This window comes from Hemicordylus capensis, chromosome 3 (assembly GCF_027244095.1).
Source record: "Hemicordylus capensis ecotype Gifberg chromosome 3, rHemCap1.1.pri, whole genome shotgun sequence".
NCBI lineage: Eukaryota > Metazoa > Chordata > Lepidosauria > Squamata > Cordylidae > Hemicordylus > Hemicordylus capensis.
The window spans coordinates 179,719,576-179,741,128 of NC_069659.1; the positions used below are offsets into that span (position 1 = coordinate 179,719,576).

At 43.8% G+C, this 21,553-nt stretch overlaps 1 protein-coding gene across 3 annotated transcripts in view; it reads left to right on the top strand.

Moving 5' to 3' along the window:
* The window catches only part of DIAPH3 (diaphanous related formin 3), a 248,685-nt gene that overhangs the window by 44,143 nt on the left and 182,989 nt on the right, over positions 1-21,553 (top strand). For all 3 annotated transcript variants that reach the window (XM_053311038.1, XM_053311039.1, XM_053311040.1), the window contains 5 exons: positions 4,568-4,686; positions 5,134-5,250; positions 7,041-7,159; positions 12,022-12,086; positions 20,359-20,463. In XM_053311038.1, coding sequence (XP_053167013.1) covers positions 4,568-4,686; positions 5,134-5,250; positions 7,041-7,159; positions 12,022-12,086; positions 20,359-20,463 — 525 coding nt within the window. The remainder of the gene's footprint in view (positions 1-4,567; positions 4,687-5,133; positions 5,251-7,040; positions 7,160-12,021; positions 12,087-20,358; positions 20,464-21,553) is intronic.

Below are 21,553 nucleotides of genomic sequence, written 5' to 3' on the forward strand. Positions count from 1 at the left end.
CGTGATCCGGCTAAGGTGTTCCTCCGAGAGGTGGTACAAGTGGCAAAACAAGAACTTTACTCAGCTAGACATTCAGTGGAGTGCGTGGTCAAGGTAATGGCCACATCTGTGGCTCTCAGGTGGCATGCCTGCCTGTGTTCCTCTGGACTGACCTACGAGGCCCATGCTAGGGTCAAGGACCTTCCCTTTGAGGGTTCTAGCCTCTTCGTGCAACAGACGGATGACACGGTTCAAAAGGTCCAGAAGCTGAGGAACACGGTGAAGTCCATGTCTTATTTTTCTTCGACCCCCAAGCTGCAGAAGTCTTCTAGGTGGTTCCTCTTATCAACAAGAGAAGCAACCTTCTCAGCAGCAACCTTCGTCCAAATGTTCCTTTTGTGGCAACAAGTACCAGTCCCAATACAAACCAGGCCCCCAGCCTAGTAAGCTGGCCTCTGAAAAACTGACTTGCGGAGCTTTCGGACTTGCCTGGCCCCATTTTTGGCGAGCTGGGACGAGGTGACCACGGACCAGCGGGTCCTCACAGTCATGTTAGGGCTATGCCCTCGAGTTCTGCGGGACGCCACCCATGTCCGGGGTTGTGACTACTCTGTATACTCCGGAACTGGCCCAGGAGATCTCCGCTCTCCTGTTGAAAGATGTGATAGAACGGGTCACTAATCCGGAGAGGCCCGGTTTCTATTCCCGGTACTTTATTGTGCTGAAACCAGATGGAGGTCGGTGTCCTATACTGGACCTCAGGGCCCTGAACAGGCACCTGGTATACAGGCATTTCCTGATGCTGACAGTACCGAATATACTGGGCATCCTGGAAGAAGACATGTGGATGGTCTCCCTAGGCTTGAAGGATGCGTATTATCAAATCTCGATACGCCCTCAGCATCGGCACTTCCTGTGCTTCCAGATAGAGGGGATCTCCTATCGATTCAAAGCCTTACCGTTTGGCCTCATGATGGCGCTGAGGGTTTTTACAAAATGCATAGCCCCAGTGGTGGCTTTCCTGCAGGAATGAGGGTTACAGGTTCTACCATATTTGGATGATTGGCTCGTCCTGGCAAGCACCAGATGAGTGGTCCTTGACGCCCTTGAGACAGTCGCGGATACTCTTCAGGGTCTGGGTTTTCAGATCAATTTCGAGAAATCTCAGCTAGAACCTACCTGCAGGATGCAGTTCATAGGGCTGATCTTCGATGTGGCTTTGGAGAAGGTCTCCTTCCCAGAGAGTACTCTCAGGAGGCTGGCTGCTACCTTTCTAGCCGGGGACCCACAGACTGTGTGCTTGTTGCAGCACTTGTTGCATATGGCTTGTTGCTGCCACCACTTATAGGGGTGTGTGGACTGGCTCAGTGTCGAGCCAGTTCAACACTGAGCAGGTTCAGTTCGATGGTTCAGGGTTGAACCAAACCACCCACTGTTCGGTTTGACCCCAGACCAGACACCCCCGGGCTTGCAGACCAGTAACCCCCCCCCCAAACCCACTTAAGTCATCTCCGGGGAGTTAGCTGGGGGGGGTGTCTGCGGAGGTTTCCCCTCCCCTCGCCGGCCTTCAATATGCCCCTCTTGGGCAGGTTCGGCCAGCTCTTTGCCTGGTTTTTGGCCTTCACCCAGCGGCTGTTTTGGAGACCGCATGCCTGCACACTGCGCCTGTGAGGCCCGGGCCGAAGAGCGCCTGAATTGGCCAGAGGGAGAAATATTGAAGGCCGATGGGGGGAGGGGGACCCTCCGTGGACCCCCCCGCCTCATCCAGGAGCTCCCTGGAGGGGTGTAAAAGTTTTTTTTAAAGGTTATTTATTCATTTATTTTATCTTTTAAAAGTGCGTGAACCCTCCTGGACCTAACCAAGCTGGGAGGGGGTTCAAGGGGGTGCCGGACTGAACTGGCCCGATTGGGTTCGAGTCTGGTCCGGATTCGAACAAAACTGGGCCAGCCAGTTCCATGCACGTCCCTAACCACTTATGTGCTCCCTCAAGCACGCCTTGGGATGCACATCATTCAAAGGTTGTTCTTGGACGTATTCGATCCCCTTTGGGATCCCGCTCATTTGGAGTGCACGCCTCCTCGGTGGGTGCGACAGACTGCAGCATGGTGGAATGAGATTTGCCATCTGAACACTAGCACCCCTTTCCAGGCTCCCCGGTCAAGTTGGGTGATTATGACTGATGTGTCAGAGTTCGTTTGTGGGGCACACTTGGACGGATTTCACCTGAGAGGACCCGGCACATCAACTATTTGGAGTTGTTGGCCATACTCAATCCACTCAAAGGGTTCTTGCCCATGATCGTGGGCTGATTGGTGATGAGACAAATGGACAATACGGCAGTGAAAGCCTGCGGCAATCGACAGGGCCACACATCTTCGAGGAGCCTTTTGTTCCTGTCACTGGACCTTTGGCACTGGTGTGTGACACACGAGGTATTGCCTCATGCGGCCTACATCCAGGGTTCCTTGAATGTCCAGGTGGACACGTTGAGTCGGATTATGACGGTCTCCCACGAGTGATCCTCGGACTACGGGGTTCTCAGGGACCTGTTTGTAAAATGGGGTGCTCGAACTTTGCATATGTTTGTTTCCCAGGACAATGCTCCATGTGCCCTATATTGCTCCAGGGGAGGGGGAGGGGAGAGCTCTCTAGGAGATGCCTTTGTTCTATCTTGGACAGGCCCTCTACTGTACATGGTCCCTCTGTTACCCCTCATTCCGAGGGTCCTGTGCAAACTGAGGGTGGATCTGCCAGGGCCATCTTGATAGCTCCATGGTGGCCCAGGAGGCCTTGGTTTCCAACCCTTGGGACAGGTGCTCCACCCGGATGTTCGGCTCTTGCACCTGACAGCCTGGAAGGTCCTGCCGACTTCCTGCTGAGACTCAGGGGCATTTTGCTTGCGGCCAGGAAGCAGTCCACACAGAAATCCTATGGCCGTAAATGGACTCGCTTCTGTTTGTCTGCTGCTCTGCATGGGTTCGATGCATTTAATCCCTCTGTGCAGGATGACTGTATATATCTGCTCTCCCTTAGTCTGGGTTGAAACTCATGTCCCTTAGGGTACATTTAGCTGCCATTGTGGTGCATTCCTTGACAACCCGGGTTCCTTGGTTTAAAGATCCGTTAGTTAAAAGCTTCCTGAAAGGTTTGTCCCATGTTTTTCCGGACGACCCTGTTATGTCTCAGGCCTGGGACTTGTCTGTGGTTTTTGCCGGTTTGCTATAGCCTCCTTTTGAGCCTTTGGCTTCCATTGACCCCCGTCTCCTGACCTGGAAGGTTGCCTTTCTGGTGGCCGTCACCTCCACTAGGCGGGTGAGTGAATTGCAGACCCTGAGAGTTGATCCGCCATATCTCCAGTTTCACAAGGACAAGGTTGTGCTCAGGCCCGATGTCCAATTCCTTCCTAAGCTGGCTTCTAGGTTTCACTGTTTGTTGCCACTCACTTTGGCTGTGTTTTTCCAGAACCCTTCCTCGGATGCGGAGCACAGGTTGCATCGTTTGGACGTTAGAAGGCATTATCCTTCTATGTCCAGAGATTTGCTGAATGGAGAAAAACTCCTTCCCTGTTTGTTCTGTATGATGGGCCATGTAAAGGTCTCCAAGTGTCTGCCCAATCCATGTCTAGATGGATGGTCTCAACAATTGAGCTTTGCTATCAACTGGCTCATAAGCAGTTGCCTATGACAGTTAAGGCACACTCAGTTAGGTCCGTGGCGGCTTCTGTTGCCTTTGATCATGCAGTCCCCTTGGACGCTATCTGCCAGGCAGCTACTTGGGCTTTGCCCCACTCCTTTATCCGTCATTATGCTATTGATGCCAGGCACGGAATGATGCTGCATTTGACAGGAGTTACCTGCACTCTATTTTCAGTTGATGCACTTGTTTCTGAAATAAATACTTCTGGCAGATTACATATTGCTTCTGTTTCTTCCCTCCTCCTTGGGTGCTAGCTTGTTATGTGCCCATTTGTGTAAAAGACAGAGACCACGTCGAAGAACTACAGGTTGCTTACCTGTAACTTTGGTTCTTCTATTGGTCATCTGTCCTTCTACATGCCCTCCTGTCCTCCCCGTCTCTGGGTGGTTTACAACAAAATAAAAACAGAAAGTAAAACATTATTTGAAACAAAAACAAAAAGTTTAAAAAGCCACAACAATTTAAAATTGTTAGAACAATATTTTAAAACAGCATTAAAACCATTAAAACAATATTAATTAAAAGCCTGGGTGAACAGATGCATCTTTAAATACTTTTAAAAAGCTGTCAGAGATGAGGAGGATCTTATTTCACTAGGGAGCGCATTCCAAAGCCTCAGGGCAGCAGTGGAGAAGGCCCGTCCCTGAGTGGCCACCAGACAAGCTGGTGGCAACTGCAGATGGACCTCTCCAGATGATATAGTATATAGTGGCTGGGGGCGGGGTTCCCACCCAAAGCAGGAGAATTGAGCTTGTTAGGTTCCGACGAGGTCTCTGCACAGGCACATAGCCCATTGGTGTAAAAGGACATATGGCCACTAGAAGAACCAAAGTTACAGGTAAGCAACCTTAGTTATTAATTAAGCTCTATTGTACTTCTTTTTTACTATAGCAATTGAACTGCATAAAGAATGATGCTTTGGATATTCAGCTCAAAGTTTTCAGTGAACACAAAGAAGAAGATATGGTTGAATTCTCCCATCGTTTAGAAGATATCAGATCAGAACTAGAATATCCTTTTGAAAGAAGAAAAAAACCCCTAAAACATTTAGCTCAGTGATTAGCATAATTGCTGGGATGCATTACCATTTTATGTGTGTGTTTGAAATTTAGGTTTTATGGACAACTGCTACATCTTCTTTTGTTATATCAGTACACCTTTTTGCAACAGATTCTCATGCAACTGCTACATTCTCTTTTGTTATATCAGTACATCTTTTGAAAAAGTTTGTCATGCTGATATCCATAAATAAATGTAAAGTTCAGATTTCAGAAAATGCAGATTGTCCTTTGCAGTAAGGCAATTTGGACTGTGCATGAGAGTTGTCCATACCAGCTTAGGCATTTTGCATTAAATGAAAATATTTACCGTTTTAAAATAAAATATTGTATAGGTAAAATAGCTGTATGATCTACAAATAGCAATTGCAGATATTGTATTTTCCTTGACTCGATTACTGAAGCGAATGATGTTTACAATGTGGTATGGAACACAGTGAAAAACACAAGTGCAGAAGGCTGTTTTCTCTCCATACTTCAGCATCTCTTGCTCATAAGAAATGACTATTGTGTACGGTAAGGAAAACGTGCAGCATCTCTTGCCTGTCTATTTTACTGTAAGGGCTTATGCAGTTTTCATCTGATCACTTGGTTTTTGAAATTAACCATGGGTTGAACGGTGTAACTAAAGGAGGACCAGACTAGACTGGTGAGTTTTGTGGGAGCTCTGAAGCTTGTCTAGAGGATCAAGTTAAGTGCAGGTTTACCAAGCAAATGCACCCATATGCAGAGATAAATAGATAGGCAGAACTGAGGAGTCTCTGGCCGCATTCACACGTAATAGGGGAGGGACCTGTGGTTTCCTTACCTGTTACATCAGAACCCAGCCAACCCCAGTCCTGTTGTGCTGATGAGACTCTAATTTGAACCCTTGGTTTGTAGTGAGTTTCACTGCTTCAAACAGGGTCCAGCGAGCATACTTTTTGTCCAAATGCAGCACTGGAGGCTGAATTTGGCCAGACTGGAGTTGAGGGAGAAGCTCTTCCCTCCCTGATTGGCTGTGTGGGGTATACTTCAAGCAAGAAGGAAGCCCGTAGTACTGGGGAACATTTTGGGGCAAGCTGCTCCTGTACAAAAACAAGTTGTAGTAAGAACTGATCTGCCTACTTTTCTTTCACTATCACTACAACTGGACTAAATTTGGTTCAAATTGAGGTCCACAAGTTAGACCTATTACACCTCAAATGTTCACGTGTTGGCTATCTTAGATCATGGAGGATGACATCACAAACTACGTCATTGAGGTGTCCCTATGTGTCCCTACAATCGTAGCAAATTTGGTCCAAATCGGTTAGGTGGTTCACAAGTTAGCCCACTTGTGCCTCAAAGGTTTATGCGTCTGCCATCTTGAATCGAAGTGGATGACATAATCACAAACTAGGCCGTTGAGGTGTTCCTGTGTGTCCCTGGAACTGTACCCAGTGTGGTATATGTTGGTTCAGGCATTACGAAGTTGATAGGAGCGGTGCACGCACACATGGACACACGCAATGTCGGGTAGCGGGGTGGGATTTTGACTCATTTGGAAATGGAATTGACCTCACTATTTGGTCGATGTTACATTACTTAAATGAGCAGACTATTTGTGAGCAGTTACTATTGCTTCAATAACATGCAAATGGAGCTGATTCCAATTGGCTATTAAGTGACACACTGTCTACTTATATAGTGAGATGCAGAGATTGTGATGTGAATCTGCCCCCCCCCCCCAAGTTATGTAGGTTATGTTGCTAAAGTAAAGAGAAACTAGGAAGAACCTGGAGATGCTTGTGTGGAGGGTAATAAGCAACTTGAGCTCAAATGGAAATATTGCAGGAAACACACGCATGCCTTCCTTTTTTAATCAGCCTGAAAGGCTTTGGGAAAGGACTATGGTACTGCACTCTGCACTCATTTTCAAGCACTCTTCTCCTACCCACTCTGACCCAGACAATGTTTAAAGGTTATGTCAGCATGGCTGCTAAGGCTAACCAGAGGTCAGTCTTAACCAGATTTTGAATCGGGTTTCAAATCATGGTTAAGCTCAAATCCGGATTAGTACTGGCATGTGTCTTGGCTACATGAGGCAAGATAATGCCAACTCAAGGAAAAGCAGTGTTACGTCAGAATTTTTTAATCCTAAAGAGTGCTCCCCCCCCCATGATGGCTTACTTAAATTGCCTTTTTTTGCAATTGCCGTGTCAAATCCGTGGTTCTCAACAGTAACATAATTTGCAGTATGAAGCAAAGTCTTTGTAGCTGTTCATTCACAGAGCAGTACTATCACTTAAAAAAAAATAACACCCAATTTTTTTCTCCTTGTGCAGGCCCTTGTACTTCAAGTTAATTGATGAGTGTGTTTCACAGATAGTCTTACATAGAAGTGGAACGGATCCAGATTTTACTTATCGTAAAAGATTGGATGTAGACTTCAGTCATTTAATGGGTACGTGTTTTACATTGTTGCTTGATACAAAAAAAGTCTTGTTTTTTAAAAAATGGAGACAACTGCCCAAATTTCCAAGGAGACCTGTTCTGAGTACCACTTTCCTAATTTTTGAACTTATGAAGACTGTTTGCACACAGCACCAGACATGCAAATTTGCACATGCTTGTCATAATCAAAGTTGAAATTTTTAGCTGTGGACACAAAGCATCTTGGGTGTATAGCTACAAATAAAAATGTTGGTGAAAAGCAAGCCTGGTACTTGGAGAATCTGAGGAATGCACTCAAAAATCTCTCAAGGGAATGAGACCTTGAAAATGATTGACCAGTACCAAACCCCTCAACAAGAACTGGTCAGTAATCCTCAAATGCCAAAGTATTTGCATAGGTTAACCAAGGTCTCAACAAATCTAATGTAAGACATGCAGACTAACTGCCACAATTTACTCCTGATGCCAGTAACTGAGAATATGGTCAATTGCAATAACTGGCACACAGAATATGTTTCTGATGTCCGTGCCAGTTGATTAAATTAGTGAACCAAAAGACTGCTTATTAATGAACAGAACATTTATTAAAGAAGCCTGCTGGAGAAGAGGATTCCATCTCCCCCAGGGTGTGAGACTGGGGTGTTTGCCTCTTCTCTTCTGCCCTCGTTGGTTGCCATCTGCCTCCCCCAGGACTGCTTGTGGAGAGGCTTTGCAGGACTGGGGTTGTAAGGGTGAGTGGGCAGTTTTTTCCTAGTTCCACCTGCTGAGCTTACTGCTCAGCCTATATAGGAAGACTGCCAGTGGCGGCGGGCCCCCCACCGAAGGGGCGACACCAAAGGGGGTTGCCTCTTTGGGGGAGCCACTTCGGTGGAGAAACTCCTGAGCCCAGCAGGGAAGGGAGCAGGAGGACATCCCCCCGCCGCCCGTTTCCCTGCCGGTCTGCAGAAGTACTTTTACTTTTGCAAAAGTAAAAGTACTTTTGCAAAAGTACTTTTACCTTTGCAGACCGGCAGGGAAATGGGCGGCGGGGGGATGTCCTCCTGCTCCCTTCCCTGCCGGGCTCAGGCGGCAAATGACTTTAGGAAGGCTTCTGCGTGCGCAGAAGCCTTCCTAAAGTCATTTGCAGCCTGAGCCCGGCAGGGAAGGGGGCGGGAGGATATCTCCCCGCCGCCCGCCCGCTCGCCTCTGAAGTTATCGATCGGGGCCCAGGGCGAGATTTAAGGGGGCGGGAGGGGGTTTCAAGGGGGCAGCAGCAGCAGGGGGCCGGGGCTACAAGGGGGCGGCCATTTTTTTAACTGGAGGAGCCATCGGAGGAGCCGCCAACGGAGGAGCGATTATTAGAATAATTACAGCTGCAGCGTGTGGAAAGCATGGGAGGGGTAAGTAAAGCCCCCCCCGCCCTTGATGGAACCCCCCACCCCAGTGCCGGACCGCAGCTCTGCAGTTCCGTGCACACCCCTACCAATTGGCAATGGACAGAGGAAGTGTGACTCTGTTGGTCCTCTTGGATCTCTTGGCGGCTTTCGATACTATCAACCATAGTATCCTTCTGGAACGTCTGAGGGTGTTGGGGGTGGGAGGCACTGTTTTTCAGTGGTTCCGCTCCTACCTCTTAGATAGATTCCTGATGGTGTCGATTGGAGATTGTTGCTCTTCAAAATCTGAGCTTAGGTATGGTGTTCCTCAAGGCTCCATACTCTCTCCAATGCTTTTTAACATCTACATGAAACCACTGGGAGAGATCATCAGGGGATTTGGAGCTGGGTGTTACCAGTATGCTGATGACACCCAGATCTATTTCTCCATGTCAACTTCTTCAGGAGTTGGTATATCCTCCCTAAATGCCTGCCTGGAAGCAGTAATGGGCTGGATGAGGGAGAATAAACTGAAGCTGAATCCAGATAAGACTGAGGTACTTATTGTGCGGGGTCGGAACTCTAGAGACGATTTTGATCTGTCTGTTCTAGATGGGGTCACACTTCCCCAAAAGGAACAGGTTCGCAGTCTGGGAGTACTTCTGGATCAACGTCTCTCCTTGGTTTCTCAGGTTGAGGCGGTGGCCAGGAGTGCCTTCTATCAGCTTCGGCTGATACGCCAGCTGCGCCCGTTTCTTGAGATCAGTGACCTCAAAACAGTGGTACATTTGTTGGTAACCTCCAGACTGGACTTCTGTAATGTGCTCTACGTGGGGCTGCCTTTGTACGTAGTCCGGAAACTTCAGTTGGTCCAGAATGCGGCAGCCAGGTTGGTCTCTGGGTCATCTTGGAGAGACCACATTACTCCTTTGTTGATGGAGTTACACTGGCTGCCAGTAGGTTTCCGGGCAAAATACAAAGTGCTAGTTATTACTTATAAAGCCTTAAACGGCTTAGGCCCTGGGTATCTAAGAGAGCGTCTTCTTCGCTATGAGCCCCACCGGCCACTGAGGTCACTTGAGGAGGTCCGTCTCCAGTTGCCACCAACTCGTTTGGTGGCTACACAGAGACGGGCCTTTTCGGCTGCTGCCCCGAGATTGTGGAATGTGCTCCCTGCTGATACGATCCTCCCCATCTCTGGCAATTTTCAGAAAACACCTGAAAACACATCTCTTCAGCCAGGCTTTCCCAGCTTTTTAAAATTTGTTTTTAAATTGTTTTGATTGTTTAATTGTAGTTTTATGATGTTTTTAATTGTTAATCATTGTTATGTTTTATAATTTTTCTTTTAATTATTAACTGATTTTAAGGTGTTTTAATGTAAACCGCCCTGAGCCTTTTGGAAGGGCGGTATAAAAGTTTTAATAATAAATAATAAAATAAATAAAGAAGGAAGTTCTAAGCCGAATTAATGAAGCGTACCTTCCACTTGTTTGAACATTGTGAATCTTATAAGAATCCACAGAAGTATTGTGGTAAAGGAGTGGTGCTAATAGATTGACTCATACTTCACATGGTGGATTGAAATAAAAAAACCCATCAGAATCTCCTAGGACTTCTCATGGATTCTAAACCTAATGTGTATCTGATTGTAAATGCAGAGGTAGTTGGGACATGCACAACATGCACAATGCTTTTAAGCCCTTTTTCAAGCTAAAAGATTAAGGCATGAACAGTTATCAGCTGAGTTGTCATTTTTCCTTTTTTATTCTCTGAGTTCATGTCTTAGAAGGAAGCTTATGTGATAGCGCCAAACGTTTTAGCCACTGCATTAAACTTGCTGAACCTTGATGGTTAAAACAGATTTTTCATTGACATACACCTTGCAATTAGATGATTTGCTTAAACTGGTAAATAATGTTGATGTTTACAGGGGGCTTTAACCAGCTCCTTTGATCTGCTTGAGGAAATGTTTCTGTCCCTTCACCCGCTACTGTTTGACCAACTAGAGGCTATACAACAACATATTTATACATTTCTACACCTTTAGAAATCTTCATTGCCCAATGGGTCACCACCCTTGATCCCACCCTTGTCCATCTTTGTTTTCTGAAGAATTCATAGGCCCTCCAGCTGTCTTGGTCTTGCATTTTTGTGCTAACATAATAGTAGAGGCCAAATAAAAGTATTGTGTACCTCTTCATTTGACAAAGTCTGGTGGCACTTTAATATACTGGAGAATAAATTAATTGTGGGGTAGTCTTCTCAAAACTTTGAGGAAAACTTGCAAGATAAAATATTCAACACGGCCACCACCAAAGAATAATTTAGTTTATATTCTACAGAGGTTTGAAGATGTGTGTTTAAGGATACTTTAGGATAAGAAATTGGTTTTTGTCAATATGGAACATGGAAACTTCTAAATAACTTTCACTTTTATGAGCAGTTTTATACACACACACACACACACACACACACACACACACACACACACTTTCTTTAGTGCAGTCAGTATTCAGAGTGACCTTGAACAACTTGCAAAATTATCCTGGTTCCAATGTATTCAGAATTTTTATCTCTAACATAGAAAAAAATGAAATAGGTTGGCAGCTCCTCAGGACAAGTCCGCCTTGGTAACTGTGCCCAGGCTATAGAACTACTTCCCCATATGAGGCCCAGACAGACACTTTTCTGTGCACATCATTCTCTTTGACTATAAGATTTATCTTGAGGACTCATGGAATTATCCAGTCATCAGTGCTGTGGGTTTTTCATTTTTGTTTTGCCTTCTGTTGATCTGTACCTGTTTGAAATAGTATCTGTTTTAATTTGCCCCTGCTATTTTGGCAAAAAGGCACTTTTCAAAATAGCACCTTACAAATATAAAATATGATATACATATATTAAGCAGGGAAAGAGCAGCTGGCCTTATCCAACTCAGTACAACATTCTTCTAGTGACTGTTGCTAATGTCTACCTTGTGAATCTTTTTAGATTGTGAACCTTTTGACTACAGGGAATAGTACGTTAGTATTCTTTTTTCCCCTAACTGCTTTGAGAAGTTGAATAGTGGTTAATAACTTTTAATGTAAACCGCCCTGAGCCTTTTGGAAGGGCGGTATAAAAGTTTTAATAATAAATATAAATAAATAAATAAATAGTAATAGTAATTGGTCAGTTTTGATGATGTGTATTCAGTTTTGGAGTGCACCACCTGGAATATCTTTTGTTAAGGCAATACAGAAGTTTAAGAAACACACTTTATGGGCTTTTGTCAACATAAAATGGCCACTAAAGAATTGGCCTCTACTATAGAGTTTACTTTGCAAAGAGAAGTAAAATTGGAGAATTGAGTCAGTTTCAAATACTGTATTCGTCCCTATTGATTCAACTGAGGTAGCACTCCTGTGGGAGGGATGTGAGCCAGATGTCAGCTGGGGGACTGATTGGACCAGTGATGTTGAGTGACTTGTGAAAAATGATCAAAAGTACTTTTAAAATATCGCTTTTCTACTAGATGTTTGTATTGAACAAAAGAAGATAGAAGAACTTACAGAGAGAGCTTCAGAATGTTCAAAAAAGGTTAGTAATTTCAGAGGAAAGGTTTACATAAATGTAACTCCTGACATGTATGAATTTCAGCTTAGCTGAGACTTATATAATGCCTTTTGGCCCTAAAAGAAAAAACGAATGCATGTTATCTGAAGACCGATGATATGATTTTCTGATACGTTAATTATAACTTGCAAGCCTGTGCTCTGAAAGAATATGCTCTTTTAGGCACTAAGTATAGACGTCACTTTTCCAAATATACTTCTACATTTGTGCATTTAAAGGCTGTGTTTGCTTGGAATTTCTGACTTCTTTGGCTGATATATGTGCTCTGCAGCTGTTTTATATAAATACATTAACTTAAATATATTAAGTATGTGCAAAGATACACGTGTTCACACGTTAAACTAAGGTTAGTTAGGATCAGGAATGCAACTTTAACTCCACTGCTTTCACCCAGGCTTTTAAATGAGATTAGTTTTTACTTCTGCTCAGTGTTTTGTGTATTATTGTTTTATATAGGTTTTTAAATTTTTAAATATAATTTTATATTTATAGTAATAGTTGTACTTTCTGTATTTTAATTGTGTATTGTTTTAACTCTTATTGTAAACTGCTTTGAGATTATTTTAATGAAAAATGGTATATAAATTGAAAGATAAACAGTCCCACAGAGGTCCCACAGAGAGGTCCCACAGAGGTCCCACAGAGACAGATGGCTACCTCATTTACAATCTCTTCTACATTGACAAATCCAGTGCATGTCAAAACCTTTGCTGCAGGTGATGCTTTATTGACTTTGCTAAAAGAAAAGCTGTGCTCTAGGGCATCAGCTACACAGACATCTGCTTCTCTTGATAACTTTCATAAAATAAAACCCACATTGGTGACCACTACCATTCAAAAGGCACCTTCAGCAGAGGCTCAGAAAGCTTCTGCCATTACATAAACTGCGGTCCCTGTCAGAGACAAAACAGCTAATCCTGTTGATGTGGATGTTTCAGCATCTCCAGCACAATTGTCATCAGATGAGCATAATAGCTCTTCAGATTTTGAACCTGATCCTGAAAGCATAGATATAGCAAATGACCCTTCACCAGATGTCTCTCTAGCAACTCATATGTCACCAACTGAGGAACTGAAAGCCTACCACTTACAGGATAAGGAGATGGCAGAAACCCTAGGTCTTGCCTTGAAAACTCAGTCTAACATGTTTGATGACCCAGTATATAATTTTATGGCTGCCTCTCAAACCCATCCAGTAGCACTGCCCTTACTACTGGTAATTTCATGCACGGCACAATCAGCTTGGGAAGTTATCCATATATCTACACCTACGTCAAAGAGACTAGAAGGCCGCTGTCGCGTATAGAAATTACTTAGCTATTAAAGCATCCTGTCCCAAATTCTGTAGTAATTGTGCGATGTCATCAAAGTCAGGCAAGAGGCCCACCACACCTGCTGTCAAGAAAGAAATTGGATGTTACAGGATGGAAAATATACTATTTACTAGCCAGCCCCACACAGAGCATCTGTGCGCTCTTTGGTGCCGGTGGTTACCTCTTCCCCCCACCTTCTGCCCCAGTCTCCACTTCTAGGCCCAGCCAACATCTCCTCCCCACCGTCACTTCTGCCCTCCCCACTTTCTCCCCCCACTCTGGGCCTTGCCTCCACAGCTGAGCGGGGTCTGCCTCTGGCCTTTGCGGCCAGGACTGCTGCTGCCGTGGCAACCAATCCTCCTGGGTGCGCCTCAGCCAATCAGGCCCGTCCGCCACCCAGCCAATCAGCTGGGTGCTGGGACGCACATTCCAAGGCATACCCAGGAGAATTATATATATAGATTGTGGGAGAAACTCCAATTGGACATCAAAAAACTCTCTTCAGAGGAGTTTCAGAAATGATTTGCAGAAACCATAGTCTACTGCAGTGACTAGACAGCAATTGTCTATAGCCAATCATCTGGCAGAGACAGAATCTAGGTTGGTGACCATCGCTATTAGGGGTGTGCAATTTGGATTTTAGGTGTTTTGATTCGGATCCGAATCGAAACGCCCCCGATTCGTTTTGGATCCGAATCTGGCCCTTCCGAATCACCCCTGATTCGATTCGGATCCGAATTAATCTGAATCGATTCGGATTAAAAAACGGGTCTGGGGCCAAAAGAGTGGGATGGGGTGGTAGTGCCTAATGGGTGGAAGCTACCACCCAAATTGCAGAGGGATTGGCCAAAGGGCTGATTTTTGGTGAATTGTTGAAGTTTACGTGTCTTTAAGGTTTCCCCCCATTAGGTATAATGGAGGGTGTATCGCTTCACGTCGGGGGGAAAGGGGTGGCCTAGAGCGGTGTGGGGTTGGTTGTAGTGCCGGGTAGGGGCAAGGAAGCTACCTGAATTTTTTCAAAGGATTTGGGCAGAGGGCTGATTTTTGGTGAATTGTTGAAATTTACGTATCTTTAAGGTTTTTCCTCATAAGGTATAATGGAGCTTTCAGCAGCCCCATAAGTGCACTTGGGGGGTGCTGGGGTGGCCCAGAGCGAGTGGTGGTGTAATGCACATAGGGTGCCAACCACCCCCATGGGTTTCTAACCCATGGGGTACAGGGTTCTGTTTCTGAGGTATTCTGAGTGTAGATTCTATGATAGCAAATGAGAGTGGATTCATGGTGTCTCATTGAAAATCTCATTTGCTATCATAGAATCCACACTCAATACCTCAGAAACAACAGAACCCTGTATGCCATGGATTAGCAACCCATGGGGGTGGTTGGCACCCTATGTGCAATACACCATCACTCACTCTGGGCCACCCCAGCACCCCCCAAGTGCAGTTATGGAGCTGCTGAAAGCTCCATTACACCTTATGAGGAAAAACCTTAAAGACACGTAAATTTCAACAATTCACCAAAAATCAGCCCTTTGCCCAATCCCTCTGCAATTAGGTTGGTAGCCTCCACCCATTAGGCACTACCACCCCACCCCACTATTTTGCCCCTGGGACCCGAAATTCGAGTAGACGTCACATCAGACCTTTTTGCATTGAAGTCAATGGGAGGCAAAAAGGCGGGAAATTCAAATAGACGTCATTGCTCAAAGTGGAGGTGGAAGAAGGCATTTATTGGCCACAAAATGGAGGGCCAAAACAGATATTTCGGAGCCGAAACGGGGGTGATTAGTTTCGGCTCCGAAAAATTTCGGAGGGCTAGAAGGGTGATTCAGTTCGGATCCGAATCACCCAAAATTGGCTGTTTCGGGTACAGATCGTTTTGTACCCGAAACGTTTCACACATCCCTAATCGCTATATCCTTTAGGAGGCATGCTTGGCTCGGTTCAGTCTCTGCAATACAATATGAAAGATAAAATAGAAGGCTTGCCCTTTGACAGCAAGGGCTTCTTGAGCAAGGAGACAGATGCCACCATGGAAAAGTTAAAAAATAAATTCAAATTTACATCAAAATCACTTATGGCATAGTCTTCTTCCTCTTCTTCCTCAATATTTAAATCTTATTCAAAGCAACAATTCAATTACAAATAGCAGGATGGCAGAGAAAACTGTTTCAACCATATAATGGTAGGCCCTGCTAACTTGGCAAAGAGGCACCTTTTAACATGGTGATTATCTTTATTTAGCAGGGGGAGAGTAACTTGCCCTAGCCACCCCCAGCACAGTACCTCCAGTGACTGTTGCTGGTGTCTATCTTATGTTACTTTTTAGGTTGTGAGCCCTTTGGGGACAGGGATCCAAAGTATTTATTTATTATTTCTCTGTGTAAACCTCCCTGACCCATTTTTGGAAGGGCGGTATAGAAATCGAATAAATAAAAAATTAGTGTTCCAATTACGATAAAAACAAAAGCAACCAGGGCCAGTGTAACAAATGGCCAGAAGCCCCAAAACATGTTGGATAGAACTGTAAGTCAACCATTAACCTGGCAAATCAATACCATTTCTATCTCACTGTCACCTCAAGTAACATCAAAAATTGCCCATTCGATCAAACTGGCAAGCCATGCCCTAGCATGGCAACATAGAACATCAAAAGGTTGAGTCCTCAAGGTAGTTACTATGGGGTATGTGATAGAGTTCAAGACTATGCCAGTTTTCACTGGTGTCAGATAACTTGAGAAACACTATCTCTGATGGAAGAGGTGAAAGACTTGTTGGGTAAGGGAGCCATCTCCCTGATTCAGTGGACAAAATGAAAGGATGGAGTCTATTCCTGTTATTTCCAGATCTGCAAGAAGGGATGCAGGATCTGCCTCATCATGGACTTGCACCATTTTAAACATTTTTGTCTACGTAAAAAAGTTATGAGTGATATGGTTGCAAGATACACTTCCACTACTATTCCAAAGGCAGTGGCTTGCAACACTGGATTTAAAAGATGCTTATTTCACATAGGCATCAGGGAGTACCAAGGAAGTATCTGAGGTTTGCCATGGGCGATTTGGTATTCCAATACAAAGTATTGCCATTTGGACTACTAACAGCACTACGTTTTCACAAAGTATGTGGCAGTTATTGTAGCACATCTAAGGACAAAGGGTATCACAGTATTGCCTTTTCTGGACGATTGGCTAGGTTCTCAGATATCCTATGTGAGTGTTCTTCTCAACTATCTGGGAATACAATGAATTGGAAGAAGTCTCACTTGGAACCAGTGAAGTTGGTAAGTTATATAGGTGTGCTGTTAAACACAGAGAGAAAAAAGGGCATATTTAACAGTAGATTGATTCCAATCCATCAAAGAACTGATACAGATCTTCAGTGCTCAGCCAAGCCAGCCACATGGCTATTAATGGATTGGAAGTTTTTGAACAAATATGTCCATACAAGGAAGTGTCATGGTGATGCTTCATGGTATCCTTCCACTCGTTGAAAAGGAGGAATGGCTTGCAACATTGGATTTAAGACGCCTACTTCCACATAGGCATTCAAAGCAACCACAGAAAGTATTTAAGTTTCACAGTGGGAGGTGCAGTGTACCAATACAATGTGCTTCCATCTGGCTTGTCAACCACTCCAAGAGTTTTTATGAAATGCCTGAGTGTAATTATAGCTTTTCTACAAATGGAAGGAATTACAATAATTCCATGCCTTGAAGCCTGGCTCGTGACAGCAGGCAAGCAAAATGGATTGCCTTCTCAGCTAAACTATGTACATCATCTCTTAGGATCCAGGTAAACTGGAATAAGTCTCATCTGGACTCTGTGAAAAGGATAAAATACATTGAGTCAACATTAGACACACAGCCAAAAAGGGCATACTTTCCAGATAAAATATACCTGTTGATAAAAGGCTGGATTCAGATTTTCTGGGGAAAGCCAGTACAGATTAAAAGATTACTGGAGTTTATGGCCTCATGCCATGCCACTGTCTAATATTGCCCATCAAAGGATACGTTGTCTTCCATTTTGAGGCCCAGTATAGACAGTCGACTGATTAACTTGCAGATCACCACTGAGGTCCTACACTCACTGCAGCAGTGGACCCAGGACAGAAACTTGTTGGAGAGGATTCCTACTACTAGGGTTACAATCGATGCAACCCTCTCAGGAGGGGGACATAGTTTCAAACACAGGGAATATGAGGGAGATAAAGCAAGTTAAACACAAATTTTCTGGAACAGATAGAAATGTTGCAAATGTTAAAATGTATCCTTCCCTTACTTCAAGGGAAAGTGGTATAGTTAGAACTAGACTATACAACTGCCATAGTGCATTTGAAAAGACAAGGGGGTACAGTCTCCAGATCCCTCTGCAGTTGTGGAATTGCTGCATAGCTCAGCAGATTTATCCAATTACTGTGCACATAAAAGGGACAGAAAATACTCTGGTGGATAATTTAAGCAGGGCAGCAATGGGCATGTAGCACCACAAACGGGAGACTTACAGGGGGCTATAACAAAAGTATTCAACTGCTGATGGAAACAGATGTTGGATCTGTTCGCAACAGAGCAGAACTGAAAATAGCCCAAATATTGCTCCAGAGCAGTTCTAGGAAAATGCTCGATAGGAGATGCATTCCAGCAGAGTTGGAGGAACAGACTAGTTTACATCCCACCCCCACCCCCCACCTTATCTGCTGGACAGAGTAGTAGCCAAAATTCTCCAAGGAATGTGTCTTGTATTCCGCTGACACCTTGGTGGCAGCACCAGGTGTGCGTTCTGCTTCTGCTCTGACAGTCGACACACAGGTACTGGCAGCTACCACAATGTCCAGATTTACTGTCCCAGAACTGGGGTAAAACTCTACATCCCAGTCTAAGGACTCTAAAACTGACAGCTTGGAGAGTCAGCTTCTAGATAGAATACTTTTAAATGGAATAAATTTGCCACTAGGTAAAATTATGCTTACAAGTGAAAAAGATTTAAGTTGTACACAGGTCTTCAGGGTTTTACTCCTGAGGATGTGATTATTAGGCAAGTACTTCTGTATTTGACAAGTTTGAAAAGCAGTGATTTGGCTAATGATTCTCTGTAGGTTCACTTGGCAGCAGTAACTTCAAAAGATTAGCGATGGGATAACAGGACTGCCTTTTCTTATTTGGATTGCAAGAGTCCTTCAGGGTTTATTAATAATATTATTTTTACATTTATATCCCGCTCTTCCTCCAAGGAGCCCAGAGCGGTGTACTACATACTTGAGTTTTCTCTTTCACAACAACCCTGTTGGCTGAATGGAGATTTGAACTCAGGTCTCCCTGGTCCTTGTCCAGCACTCAAACCACTACACCACGCTCACTCTCCATATTATCTATATCCAGCATCTTAGACAACTGAGTGAACAGTGGAGCCTTTTATTGGTTCTTTCGACTCTGACTGAACCACCTTTTGAGCCCATGGCTACCATCTCTTTTAAAATAATTTCATTGAAGACTGCTTTTCTAGTAGCCATAACTACTGCAATGAGTTAACAGCTTTTAAGGATTGGCTTGCCGTATGCAAAAATTTAACCTGACAACACAGTCAAGCGGATGGATCCTTTAGGATGTAACAAAGTGGTGTCAGATATTCACCTAATTCAGGATATCATGCTACCTACATTTTCCAGAAAACCTGCAACAGCTGTAGAGGAACCTTTTTACATGCATTGGATGTTCAGACGTCACGCTTAGTTTACTTAAATAGGACTAAGGAGTATCGTAAATGTAAACCACTTTTTGTAGCTATAAGGGTAGGTCAAAGGGCCAACCCATATCAAGGCAGCATATGTTGCATTGGCTGGTAGAACTAATCTGTTTAGCATACAGCATTCAGATGGTAGAACCACACACAATTAGAGCTCACTCTACTAGGGCTTTTGCAACATAAGCAGCACATCTCTTGGGGATCCAGATGGAGGATATCTGTATGGCAGCAACATGATAATCTGAACGACCCTTTGCAAAACACTATGCAATTGACTTAGGTTCTGCTACAGGAGCTAATTTTTGGAAGGAGAGTCGTGAAGAGAATTTTGCGATAGCTTACTACTCCCTTATTCTGGGAAAGCTCACTAAACATCCAGGATTATGAATGTACTACAGATCACACTACAGATAAACAGGTTACTCGCCTGTAACTTATGATCTGTAAGTGGTCAGTAGATACTCATAGGACCCACCCATCGTTCCTCCAGCAGTAAAAGATAAAGATAGACTTGCCTGTGCTCTCTGGAAAACTCTATAGTCATATTGATGTGGTCGTCCAGGAACAAAAGGAAGGGTGTTTCAGCTGCTGAAATAGAGTCGTGCTGAGTGCAAGGGGTAGTGTATGAGTGCCACGAGGAGCTTGGATATTCCACCCATGAGGTCCAGCACAGGTGCAGAACCCAGGCTTATGAATGTGTACAGATCTTTTGCAGATCACAAGTTGCAGGTGAACAGCCGTCGTTGTATTTCTTGACTTAAGTGGTCATTCCCCAGTTCTAGTACTAGTTAGCAGCTTTTCTGTTAACTGAATGAAAATGTCAGGGTAATGTGACTTGTAATGATGAAGACAAATTTCGAGTACAGAACCTTTCATACAATATACTGGAAAAACAACCATTATCAAATTCTGTTGGTATATCTAATCTTTTTATATCGGTGGCACAGGTCATGTGCCAGGATTTTATCTGTGGCACTTGCACCCTGTCCTATGCCACAGAAGTACTACTGGATTATATAAAAGTTCTCATATTGTAACTTACATTTTAGCTATTAAATCTATTTCTAAACTGTCTGGACCATATAACACATGGGGCATTTCACCACTGAGAAGTTAGACAACTGCAAAAGAATAAATATAAGAATATACAGCACTTAATTATATTTCTGTATTCTAGTTGGAAAATGAATTTGTAGCCCATCAAAACACAAAGGCACAACTTGGGAAAATGGAAGAAAAAGTTAATCTCCTTGAAGCAGAACTAAGAGCTTATAAATGCCAGGTAAAGGAATTCCTTGTTCCTAAAATAAGCTGTTAAAGCCACTCACTTTCTCCTAATGGGAAAATGTTGGCTTTGTCTGTGGGTTAAAAATTGCTCTGATGCTTTCTCATTAGAGGACCTTGAATGTTATTACTTAAATTTTTATCTGTAACATGGGGAAAAATATATTTTGTGTGATTGTGACAAAGGTTTTGAATACTTTAATTCCAGTCCCAGTCTTTAATTCTGTAAATCATGTTTAATTTCAGTGAAATTTGTAAGTAAACATGGTTATGCTTGAAGACTAAAAGTGTGAAGTAAATTGTATCGCTCTACTTCAGACTGTCTCCAGATATAGTTATTTAACTTGAGGCTCTCCTTAAATGAATTTCACAAATAAATCTGGTTCAAATGCACTTGATTTTTTTTTTTTTGTAGAACAAAAAGTTACCATAGTATCAATTGGCTGATGAGAACTTGGCCAATTGGCTTTTCATCTGGTTGTAACACAGAGGCTAGACCCAATTACCTTGGCCGGCTATGTAGAGAGGATGGTGGTGTTTATCATCCCTCTTCAGAATCCCACACTTTCTGTCTGAGACAACTTGATGACATTGCTACAGTGGCTTCTTGTAGCTATCATTGCTACACCAAATAGTAGTAGAATTATCCCTGCTTTTCACTGACTCAGTTCTGCAGACTTGGTGCTCAACTTTGGTTATGTCTTGGTAGTTCTGTATACTGCCAGTTGAAAATTAATACAAATAAGTCCAAAATAGTAATAGATAGTATGACTTAGGGAGGACAGAAATTGCCCATGTCTGGCATTTATGTGGCTCACTACCACCTGCTTATGTAGAACAAATTCAAGAAGGGCAGCCATGTTAGTCTCAATCAGCCAAAAAAGAAAAAGAAGAAGGTGGTTTTGGTACCTTAAGGGATAACATATATTGTAGCATAATCTTTTGTGGACTACAGGCCACTTGTTGAGATGCATGAAGTGTAATCCTGCTTAGACAGAGAGATCTAGGGTCATTCATTCAGATGATGAATATTTTGAATCACTCAGTGTGTTCTTGGAAGTATGATGGAAGTGCGGGGTGGGGGGCAA